General features: G+C 39.6%; 2 protein-coding genes across 2 annotated transcripts; one reads left to right on the forward strand and one right to left on the reverse strand.

Moving 5' to 3' along the window:
* Positions 1-224: 224 nt before the first annotated feature.
* Positions 225-2505, forward strand: LOC122311805 (pentatricopeptide repeat-containing protein At3g49240, mitochondrial). The gene has a single exon (XM_043126491.1). The coding sequence runs from the start codon at positions 333-335 to the stop codon at positions 2301-2303; it is 1971 nt and encodes a 656-aa protein (XP_042982425.1). The 5' UTR covers positions 225-332; the 3' UTR covers positions 2304-2505.
* Positions 2506-4002: 1497 nt separating this feature from the next.
* Positions 4003-9747, reverse strand: LOC122311806 (E3 ubiquitin-protein ligase SINAT5-like). Its single transcript, XM_043126492.1, has 3 exons — positions 9107-9747; positions 5360-5746; positions 4003-4606 (listed from the first exon to the last, which is right to left on the reverse strand). The coding sequence occupies exons 1-3, from the start codon at positions 9371-9373 to the stop codon at positions 4244-4246; spliced, it is 1017 nt and encodes a 338-aa protein (XP_042982426.1). The 5' UTR covers positions 9374-9747; the 3' UTR covers positions 4003-4243.
* Between the last annotated feature and the right edge of the window lie 2635 nt (positions 9748-12382).

Here is a 12382-nt window from a genome sequence, read left to right on the forward strand (position 1 = left end):
GTAATTAAGTAAGACTACTCAATACATCTAATATCGTGTGAGTGAAGTTGTGCGTACTTATAATCCTACTCGAAGCGAAAACATCAACTTGAATGGAATAACCAATGCGTCTGACTCGTATTTTTGGGAAATTTGAAAATGGGATTCAGAAGTTAGGATGATCAGGCCAGGCCAAAAAGCCCAGAAAATAAATGAAATATAAAAATGTTGGAAAGAGGCCCCCTATCTATCTATATCCAACTTCCCTATTCCCTTTTCCTTCCCCTTTCCCTAAACCCTCTCAGAACCCTATCTGTCTCCATTACTTTCTTCTCTCTCCAAAACCCACACAAATGGCGCTCTCCAAACCCATCTTCCTCACCCATCTCAAAACCTTAGCCAAAACCAATCACCCTTCACCCTCGGCCGCCTCCTTCATCTCCTTCCGCCGCTCCCTCTCATTCTCCTCCCCTGAAGAGGCCGCCGCAGAACGCCGCCGCCGCAAGCGCCGTCTCCGCATCGAACCCCCTCTCTCCTCCCTCAACCGCGCCCAGTCCCAAGCCCAGCAATCCACTAAACCCCAACAATCCCAAATCCCACAAAACCCAAACTCCCCCAAGCTTCCCGAGACCGTGTCTGCGCTCTCCGGCAACCGCCTCAACCTCCACAACCGCATTCTCTCCCTCATCCGGGAGAACGACCTCGACGAGGCCGCTCTCTACACCCGCCACTCCGTCTACTCTAACTGCCGCCCCACCATCTTCACCGTCAATTCAGTGCTAAACGCCCTCTTACGCCAGTCCAAGTATTCCGATCTCCTCTCCCTCCACCGTTTCATCACCCAGGCCGGTATTGCCCCCAACGTCATCACCTACAACCTCATCTTCCAGACCTACCTCGATTGCCGCAAGCCCGACACCGCCTTGGAACACTACCGCCAGTTCATCAACGACGCCCCAATCAATCCCTCTCCCACCACCTACCGCATTCTCATCAAAGGGTTGGTCGATAACGGGAGGCTCCCCAAGGCCATGGAGTTGAAAGACGAAATTGGGGTCAAAGGGTTCGCGCCCGATCCCATCGTGTACCACTATTTGATGACTGGGTGTGTGAGGAGTGGGGATTCAGATTGCGTCTTTAGGCTTTATGAGGAGCTGAAGGAGAAGTTGGGAGGGTTTGTGGAGGATGGGGTGGTATATGGGGGCTTGATGAAGGGGTATTTCATGAGGGGGATGGAGAAGGAGGCCATGGAGTGTTATGAGGAGGCGCTCGGGGAGGGCTCGAAGGTGAAGATGAGCGCCATTGCGAATAACTCTGTGTTGGATGCGTTGAGCAAGAATGGGAAGTTTGACGAGGCCTTAAGGTTGTTTGATAGGATGATTGGCGAGCACAGCCCGCCAAGACGTTTGGCAGTGAATTTGGGGAGTTTTAATGTAATGGTGGATGGCTATTGTGCCGAAGGGAGGTTTAAGGACGCCATTGATGTTTTCAGGAAGATGGGGGATTATAGGTGTAGTCCGGATACTTTGTCATTCAATAATTTGATTGAACAATTATGTAATAATGGAATGTTGGGTGAAGCCGAGGAGATATATAGGGAGATGGGTGAGAAGGGGGTGAATCCGGATGAGGTTACATATGTGTTATTGATGGATACTTGTTTCAAGGAAGACAGAGCGGATGATGCAGCTGGATACTTTAGAAAGATGGTCGAGTCAGGTTTGAGGCCGAACTTGGCGGTTTATAATAAGTTGGTTGATGGATTGGTTAAGGTTGGGAAAATAGACGAGGCAAAGTCATTTTTTGATCTTATGGTGAAGAAACTCAAGATGGATGTGGCAAGCTATAAGTTTATAATGGAGGCATTGAGCGAGGCTGGGAAATTGGACGAAGTGCTTAATGTGGTTGATACAATGTTGGATGATGATGGGGTTGAGTGTGATGAGGAGTTGCAGGAATTCGTGAAAGCGGAGTTGAGGAAGGAAGGTAGGGAGGATGATTTGGGGAAGCTTATTGAGGAAAAGGAGAGACAGAAGGCTGAGGCTAAGGCCAAGGAGATTGAAGCAGCAGAAGCAGCCAAGAGAAGTGCAAGAGCTGCCGTATCTTCTTTACTTCCATCTAAGTTGTTCGGGAATAAGGATAGTGAGACAGAGTCTGCTGAGGCCAGTGGAAATGTTATTGAGGCTGCTTCTGTAAATGAAGCAGCGCAAGGTGGGCAAGAAGAGATTTTTGGTGGAACTCCTTCGATAGATGCTGATGGAAAATCAGCAGTGGAAGCAGGTACTGAAGGTGTGGGTTCAGCCGGTATAGAAACAAATAAGTGATGGTGCAAACTGAGCAGGTAACAAATTTACTGTGCAACTTTATTGCAACGACTTTAAAGGAGAAATGATCGTCTCTTGAGTTCCTTGTCTTCATCAACATACTTATGAAATATGAACCTAATGTCATCTGATACCATGGTCAAATTCTGTACAATTATAATTATTGGGAAATGATGATGGTTTATTTGCTTCATATGTTTTATATCCTCGTGTTGGTAGAGTTTGCTTATTTTTTATGAGTAATAAAATCTTAGAAAGCGTAGAAAGCGCAATTCAAGTACCGGGAGCTATATTGTAAGAATCACATACCTAGAAATAGACAGAAAAAACAAAAAAAACAAAAAAGGCATGGAAATTGAACCTATTAAAATCTATAGAGGCTGTCCAAAGGAGGAGTATCGAAAAAGAAAGGCCTTGAGCTCCTCCACCATTATAAATTCAGTCCTCAATATCATTCTTTTCTATCTAGAAACACGATATAAGGCAAGTAGGGACAATGGTCCTCCCTGCTACAATTTATAGACAATAACCCAACCCTCTCCCTGAGTGAAAAAGGTGATTGTTCCGGTTGAGAAAATCACTTCATAGCACCTCACTTGCTTCTCAATGGAGCAAGAGGTGATCCACAGACATCTGAGTCTTACACATGCAACACAATCAATTAGAACAATGTATTTCCACACACACCCCTTATCCCTGATGAGAATCTTTACTAAATGGTTGTCCAATCAAAACCCAAGGAAAGAAATTGTTGTCATTTTTTTTTGGGGGGTGTTTTTTGGCTGGGGTGGACGTTAGAGAAAGCTCAAACATATTGAACATTCGGCGACAGAAGTCCTTCTTCTTCTTGACATGAGCAACACTTGATCTATACTGTACATAGCTGGAAAAGCTACCTTGAAAGCCCTACAATCACACCACTAATCATGCCAGAAATTCAGAATCTAACGCTGGCTCCACTCCCACTTTGAATCTGCCTTGAGAAACTTATGTTTTGAATTTGAATACTTGTGAACTCTGACATCTTCGCCTCCCCAGTGATGCTGCATTTCATGGTGAGGCAAATAACATAATGGTGAACAAGGCAAAATACATACCGGTGAAAGGAAAGTATAAGCCATCTTGAAATGCTACCAGCCAGTGCCAAAAAGTGACACAAACAGATAGTATGATAAATATATATATATATGTTCTAGTAGGTGGATGTCTAGGTCATCACTAATTAACTATCATGGAACTAATGCATGCTGTAAGTATAGCCTGCTTAAAGTGGGAGGATTAGCCTACGCAGATGTGGTCATTAATTTGATGGATGGCACGCTAATGAGTGTCTGGCTACTTTGTGACTCTCTGTTTCATTCCACGCTGCTTGACGCAACCTCATTCATCAGTCTCAACATTGGTTTCCATTTGCAGAATCCCTGTTAGGGAGTGCTGGTCTTGTTCATTTAAAGCCGAACACTTGCATAAGTCATGGTCTATGATTTGCATAAATCCCTTTCTATCCCCACGTTGGAGTTTTTGCGTTTCATTATCCTTTTAACCATCATCCTCCACTTATAGAAAAAAGTCTTTGGGGTGCTAAGTTTCTTGAGGCAAAATGAAAATGACTTGATTTGTTCACTGCAGTTTTTATTCTCAAATTACTATATATATATATATAAATAGAAATAGAAGCAGTGAGGCAGTCAGAATCATATGCTCACATGGCATCATTCACGAGCAGGCTTATTAATAATCAGACACAAATTAGACATCACCCGGAGGCTTACTAATTGTTAAGACACTGCAGTAGACACAATGTGTCCAGGTCCAACATTCAAAACTCGCCACTCACAGCTCCATAATACTTCCATCCATACAACATGCCAGACAAATGGAATCAGTTACAACAAAATAAATAACATAAAGAATTTCAGATGCCTTCAAAACCATCTTTTTCAGCTACAGAGGTTTGGAATGCACACGCCAACGTCTGAATTTTGTTGTTCCTTCCATATCCTTCCAGTAACCCTCAGCTTCAGCTCTTTTCTATCCCCACCAGAGAAAAAGAGAGCCATGTTTCTTTGGATAATGAGACCATCATGGCTGTCCCTGACCTTCCGATGACTATCTCGGATACTTCTTGGTGTACCCTCCCATATGAGTTTCCTGCCATTTGCCCCGACCTCAAGGCTGTAAGTATAGTTCCGAGCCTCATTCTCATCACCCATGAAACGGAGGAATGCCATGTAAACAGGGGCCATGGCAAGCTGGAAGGCTTCAAAGTGAAGGCAGAAGTATTGACCGAAACAATGAAAGACCTGACAAAATAGAGCAGCCAAGCCGTAAAGATTCAGGTAATTGGAGTACATTGGAACTGGTACACAGGCTACAGGAGAAATATAAAACAGAATCTGCAGGCCAGGGGCCTTTTTTAAAAATGAACGTCGAGTAAATAAGATTTCATCAATGGACTTCTAGATTTTGGTCGATCCAATATGGCAATAGAAATACAGGAAAATGAAGACTCTAGACAGAAACAATAGAATACATGTGTACAAACAAAAGCATTATACTAGTTACTGTTCATATAGCAACAGTAAAGAGTAAGATTGACGCGCTTCTAAATTATATTCTATAATTCCGGGACAGTTAAAATATTACACAGTACAAGGATTAAAATCTTTATTTGACTTTTATTTTGCAGTTGAGTTAGCTGAACTGCGCATTTTCTGAAAAAAACCAAAGATGGCCACCTAATGCAAATAATAAAAACAAAGCATGTAACGCATTTCAATATGGCTGAAAATGTCCTCTAAAGAATGGTGATCATAAAAATTAGTCTATATCATTTTTTTTATAAGAAAAATTTATTAATCGTCACAGCCCAAGTACACAGGTAGTTAGTCTATATCATCAGTACACCACTTTATTACATTTACCGTAGAATATAAGTCCCCTAGCTATTTATACAAAAACTAGATTCGTACAACGTCGATGAAAAACAATTATGGGAGCAAGTAACTTATTATGAAAATCCAACCAAAGACTATATATGCAATTGTAACACTTACAGTGAGCATCCAAGTGGCATTCTCCACTTCCCGGGGATTGGACTTCACATAGCGATGGTTGAATGTGCATCCTGTATGCATGTCCACCTTGTGATCGTCCCTCAAATGAGCAACAACAAAAGGAATATCCCCAACAACAGAGCACTCTGATCCAGCATACGGACAATTATATGGTCTGAAGTTACACATTCCCTCATGTTTAAGTTTGCTGTAGTAAGGGAATATTTCTGGGCATCCCAAGGAGTAAAACTTGCAGGGCAATTCAAGTGACTCAGCCACCTTCTCCAAGGCTAAACACCTAATATCTCCAAGCTCTTGTCTACAAGTGGGGCACCGGTTGTGCACCCTAGTTTTACACGTAGAACAAAGCGTGTGTCCATTGTGGCACTACAAAAGGCACCTTGTTATTTAAAACGGAGTTAATCCTAAGACATACAAGCAATAAATCTCTCAGAAACCTATACTCCTAACATATACTTTAATTTGTGCCAGTATCAGGCCCAAATCAGTTAGTACATTCCCAAACAACACCGTGAACATTATATAAAGGCCAACTTTGAAGAAAACACCGATAAGCTTTTCATCACGGAATAACTTGTTAAAAAAATCTAGCTATCATTTTTTTCCCTCCTTAAAAAAATTGTGAACTCTATTAACTTCACATACTCATGGGATGGTCTCCAATGGCTCCCCATAAATAGTCTCTTTTCCAGAAAATTGTTTTAAAAACTCTTCAATGGTAAACCTTTTTATTTTATTTTATTTTTATTTTTAAACTAGGTAATATAAAATTTTATAAATAGAAGAGGGTAGGCAAAATCCAAATAAATAGGACGTATGCAAAGAGAACCCCTATCTATGATTTAGGAACTAAAAATGGATACAAGTAGATCATGAAAACTAATCCTATTGAAGTCAATAACATTAGCCCAGAAAAATAGTGTTGTAGAAGGATCTTTTGAGCTTGTCCAAAGAACACTCCTGATCTTCAAAGTACTGCCCATTTCTCTCCATGGTCAACTTACCAAACCTACATGGAAAAGCGCAATTCCAAAAAGACTGCTGATAGACAACTTCATTAAAAAGCACAAAGGGATGCAGCCTACGTACATAGGGTTTATACAAAAGAAAGCACCCATAGTTGGGGAAACAAAGAGACGTCAAATCAGGATAGCTAGAATGGCCAAGACTATTTTGAACCAACACCCAGGCAAAATGAATTTTAGCATTATGTATCTAAGACCATTACTGTCTTCTCACAATCACAAAATTCCGAGCATTACATTCATTCCAACCACGAGGCGTAATAGAACCATACACCAAACTTCCATGCTTCAATGACCAATATTACAGCTTCTTCACCATGCCAACAACTCTACAACCCTGCAAGGCATCACCCAATCAACACCAAAAATAGAAGTCGCAATACTAAGTGTTTATTATTTCCTAGCAACTTCTCAGTGCAGCAACAAATGATCCATTCATTCCCCACTCTTCTTTCCGCATGCAGGACCAAGCTATTATTAAAATTTTCCTCATTCTCAACTTATCCATAGTGGGAGTCTTTGCTGATGTTGCAGTCTACACAAAGAATGCCACCCTCCATATATATTTACAAGAAAAAAGAATGCCTATAAGGTGCAAGGTGTGATAAAAAGTTCTGACCTCAAACTTTCTTTTGGATGAGGCCCACCACATCTTATCCTGTCCCCACCTCTTAACCTAGTAACGTACAAATAATTGAAGAATGAGGAAAACAGCTTCAATTCCCTAGTCATGTCCTGAAAAGATAAAAGTGATTCCACTTATCAAAAAGATAAAAGTGATTCCATATTCGATGTTGTTGAAAAGCTTCCAGGAGTATGCCATCAAAGCCACCTTATTGCGGGAAAGTCTGAACAACTTTGAAAAAATAACCTTTAATGCCTGATCACCACACCAAATATCATGTCAAAAACTTATCATCTCCCCGTCTCCCACCTTGAATGAGAAAGTTCGAGAAAATCTCTAAATGTTTTTCCATATGCAGTTCTATAAGACCCGTTCACTTCATCAGAGCTCCAACCTCCCCATGTTACTCCATACTTAATTCTACCATTGATCACCATAATGCCTCCCTTTTTGTTAGCAAAGCACCACAGCCACTATCCCAGAAAGGCATGGTTAAACACAATAAAATTTTTAATCCCAACCCTCCTGGTGCTACAGACAGAGAAACCTTGGGCCAACAAATTAGATGAAGCTTGAGCTCATTGCCAATTCTGTACCATAAAAAATCCTTCTAAGGCCTTTCCATGTAATCGGCCACACTAGCTGGTATATTAAATAGGGACATATAGTAGGTTGACAAATTGGATATAGGGATTTTGCCCAGAGTTAGTCAGCCTCGTTTTGATAAAGAGAGTAGACTCCATCTTGCTAAACTATGTTCCATCTTCTTGAGCATGTCATCTCAGATAGCTCTTGCTCTGAATGGAAACCCCACCAAAAGTCCCAAGTACATTGATAGAGTTGTCACCCTGCATCCTGGAATTCTAGCCAACCTATCGATATTCACAACATGTCAACACCCCTAGGCGCTAGTTTTGATTTAGGCAAAATAATCCAACCATCGTCTTCAGATCAATTTTATGGCTACCAGCTAAAACTATTTTAATAATTAAGACAAATTATTACAAGCGACAGACTTCGAATTTCATTTTCTCAACATGAAACAAACAAGGCCCACAAACTTCTAGGAACTTAGGAATGCACTTGTTAAGACCAATGTGATCAGCTAATCTTGGAGCCAAGATCTCTAAAAAATGGTTTAATAGGAAAGGAAGGGAGGAGAGTTATAAAATAGCAACTAATACAAGCTCCAATGCTTTTCTGGTATAAGTCGTTGGGCAAAACATGGTTATACATATCCACAAATCAACTTAGTATATAAGTATCATACAAGGTATCATACAAACATTAATGATGCTCTTGGAAATATGGAGAATAAAAACTTCTCCAACCATTTAGATATATATTTCAAATCCTCACCATTTTGTGATTTATTTGGCACTAACCATGACTTCAAAGAACCCTACATTAAAAATTTTCCTTTATGATGCACTGTGGGCTGTCATCCAATGACAAAGAGAATTGAAAGAAAGCCTTAAGGCCTTCTCCGGACCTTGTGTTATTTTCCATATGGTCTCACTATGATGATAATGAAACCTCCTTTCCCAGCACGCTAATAGATTGACCAAAACGGAATAAAAGATGATCCATGATTTTCCCATTTCTCTTTCATACAGCACCACTCTATCACCGTGACATGTTTCTTCCTTAAACAATCCAAAGTAAGGATAGGGTAACTGTCCAAAGAAAGAAAGCCGCCCTGAAGGGAGCTTTTGCTCCTCTAAATCGCCTTAGAAAAAGAGTGATATCGATATGTGCTTCAATGCGTATTGTCTTCACCACTTTATCTCAAGTCTTTCATAACTCAGGTCCACATAAATCCATTAAAACCCATCCCAAGCTCATCAATGTCCACCACGAATCCTCCGAACAACAAATTACTAAATTATGAAATATCCCAATCACAAACTCAATTCTACTAGTGCAATCGATCCGAGCCAAGATCGATCCCCGCCAAATCCTACAATTAAAACCCAGTGAACAATTTTCCTATAACAAAAGGAAAACCCATGTGCAAAGAGCACGGACAAAACCGCATTAGACTTGAGAGCTATTAGATAGAGAGAAGACAGAGACCTGGTGGATGGGTGGGTACATAGAATTGGTGCAGACAGGACATTCCAACAACTCGTGGACGCTGGTGGCCGGTGTAATCGCCGTGGGACCCACAATGTTGGCGCTATTGATGTTGATGCCATTGCGAGGCTTGGAGGATGAAAACTCGGAGTGGTGGTGAGGATGTGGATGAAGACCACGGTGCTGTTGCTGTTGTTGTTGGTTGTGGTGGATCTCATCCTCGTCAAAATCCGAGGACGAAACGCACTCAATGCTTTCCAAGTCCATCTTGACCCAGCAAACCCACAAACCCACTAATCAGATAAATCAAAGCCCCCAACAAAAGGGAGGAAAGAGAGAGAGAGAGATCCAATAGGTTTTTGAGTATTTCCTATTCTCCTCTCGATTTCCTTCTCTTTATTTTCTTTTCCTTTGTTTTGTTGAGAAGCTTCTAAGGATGAAGGAAAAGAGGAAGAGAGTGGGATGATTGGGAGGGAGATGGATCATGGAATGGAATGACTGGTTGGATAGATGAATTGATGAATGGGAGGGAACCAAACGATCTCTCTCTCTTCCTCCCGAAGAAGAAGTTCCTTTCTTTTCTTTTGGGTTTTTTTTTTTTCCCCAGAGAGAGAGAGAAAAAGAGAGAGAGAGAGAGATTAGGAATATCAATCTATATTTGTTTTCCTTCCCCTCTTAATGGCTTCCATTAAGATTAGGAATAAGGAATTAATTAGGTCAGCAATAGAAAACATCTCCCCTACATTTTTAACTGCAATTATAAATATGAAAGAAAATAGACAACCGTAATAAAATAGATTTTTTTAAATATCATATATATATATATATATGTAAATTTCTATTTATAAGATTATGATTATCACATATAGTAAAGTGCTTTTATATTATAATTTAATTTTAAATTTAAATCTTATAAAATAAATTTTATCATATAAATAAATGTCGTGTTTTAGACACTTACTTGAAAATACAGTATATAATATATATATATATATATACATATTTCATGACTTGATTTTTAATTTGAGCCTTGTTCTATAAACGCTAATTATATATATCTTTATATATAAAAAAAGGCTATGTAACGGAAATTTGTTGTTTTAACAATTTTTTGTTGTTTTTTGTTAAAGTTAATGTTGTTCATAAAGATCCGTCCGTCTAAATCTAGCCACCCACAATGTCTCTTCCAGCCATGTCGTAAGCCAGCTGTAGCCTTCATCTGAGTTCAACGTAGATCAGCTGTGCCCACACTCTACCTTCTCCATAGTCGGGTCATCAACGAGAATGCCTCTATTCTTGTTCAGTAAAAATAGAGCAAAAGCTCCACTCACAATGCGTTTGATCATCACCAACGTTGCAGCCGGGGAAGAGAAACCAGCAAAAGAAAATAAATGGAAGAAAGGATAAGAAATAGAAGGAGATGAAAGAAAAGAAAGAGAAATGGGAAGAAGCAGCAGCCGCACACAGATTTGCAAATGAAGAAGAAACCGAAAAAACAAAAAAAGAAAAAGAAGTAGGAGGTTGTGGTGCGGCAAAGGAGAAGAAGGAAAACAAATAAGCCCTAACGACATAAGCCAAAACAGAACTGCATAGCCATCTGAGTGTTCTTCCTCCACTTCCACCATCGTAAAACTCCAGTCGTATGGCACCAGTTCTGTCACCTATCTCCCATGGAGTTTCTGTTTCTTGTTCTTCCTTGGGTAAGCCTTCACTACACTATTTTCTGTCTAAATCCAGCCACCCACAATGTCTCTTCTGTCTCTTCCAGCCATGCCGTAAGCCAACTGTAGCCTTCATTCGAGTTCAACGCAGACCAGCCGTGCCCACACTCTACCTTCTCCATGTTCTGTTCGGGTCATCAATGAGAACACCTCTGTTCTTGCTCAGTAAAAATAGAGCAAAAGCTCCACTCACAATGCGGTTGATCATCACCAATGTTGCAGCAGGGGAAGAGAAACCAGCAAAAGAAAATAAATGGAAGAAAGGAAAAGAAATATAAGGAGATGAAAGAAAAGAAAAAGAAATGGGAAGAAGCAACAGCCGCACACAGATTTGCAAATGAAGGAGAAACTGAAAAACAGAAGAAGAAGAAGTAGGAGGCAGTGGTGCGGCAGAGGAGAAGGAAAACAAATAAGCCCTAAGGGCATAAGGCAAAACGGCACCGCATAGAGAAGGGGCTGAAATGCAACAACGGGCTGGGCTTCACACACAGAACGGGCTAAGCCCAAAACAGAAACTAAAATACACTAAACAAGCTCAATCCGAAAGGAAGAGGTCCATTAAAATCAAAAGACACAATAAAATAGAAAAAAGGTAAATAAAAACACTAAAACTAAAAATTAATAAAATAAAACAAGAAAGCCCAACAACAAAATCAATTAAAATAGAGAGCAATTTAAGTATTAAACAATAATTAAAATTAAGAAAGCACGTCAAAATAAATTTTACAACTTAGTAATCATAAAATAATATAATGAAAATCACGTTAAATTTAAAATAAGAGAACTAATATTACTAATAAATAAAATAATTATTTAATTAAAACATACGAAAATACAATGTATCATAAAAGAAGCGATTATGTTGGAGGCAACAAGGAAGCACTAGCCCAACCCGTTGGTACAGTTTTCCTTAGACCGTACTATGCTCGGGTAGGGATGGGCGACCATGTCAGCCCGTAGGGTTTTCTCTGATGGGTAACTCATAGTTTATGAATGGTCCTCTAGACATGTTAGAAATTGTATATTTTCTCTCATGAGTTCCCAGTAAATTCTTGTTGCACGTGTGCTGGTAAAAATTAAAGTACTGATCATAGTAGTTAATTTGTTTGTTAAAGTTCATTTGTAATATTCTATTAATTATATTACCTGTATAAAAGTTGAAACAATGCCTTCTAAGCTATATATATGCTATCAACTATTTTTACAAGTTTTGTAAAAGAACATATTATTTTTGTAAAATAACTGTTTGATCCAACTAGGTAAACGTGTTTTACACGTTGCTTTGATTTAGTATATATATAAATATTAAAAGCAGGAGTAATGAGAAAGGTAATGGTAACACATATGGTACTAATGATTGAGTGGCTAATACTGATTAACACCACCATAGCATAGGCATGAACATATGATTGTCCTCACTTCATTGCTTTTAAGATAAAGTAGATCTAATGTATCATTTGAATTTATATCAGTTTGTAAATTTATTTATTTGTAATCTTTATATATATATATACACACACACATGTACATTATCATGGCTATGTGGATGTAGCGT

This window comes from Carya illinoinensis, chromosome 5 (assembly GCF_018687715.1).
Source record: "Carya illinoinensis cultivar Pawnee chromosome 5, C.illinoinensisPawnee_v1, whole genome shotgun sequence".
NCBI lineage: Eukaryota > Viridiplantae > Streptophyta > Magnoliopsida > Fagales > Juglandaceae > Carya > Carya illinoinensis.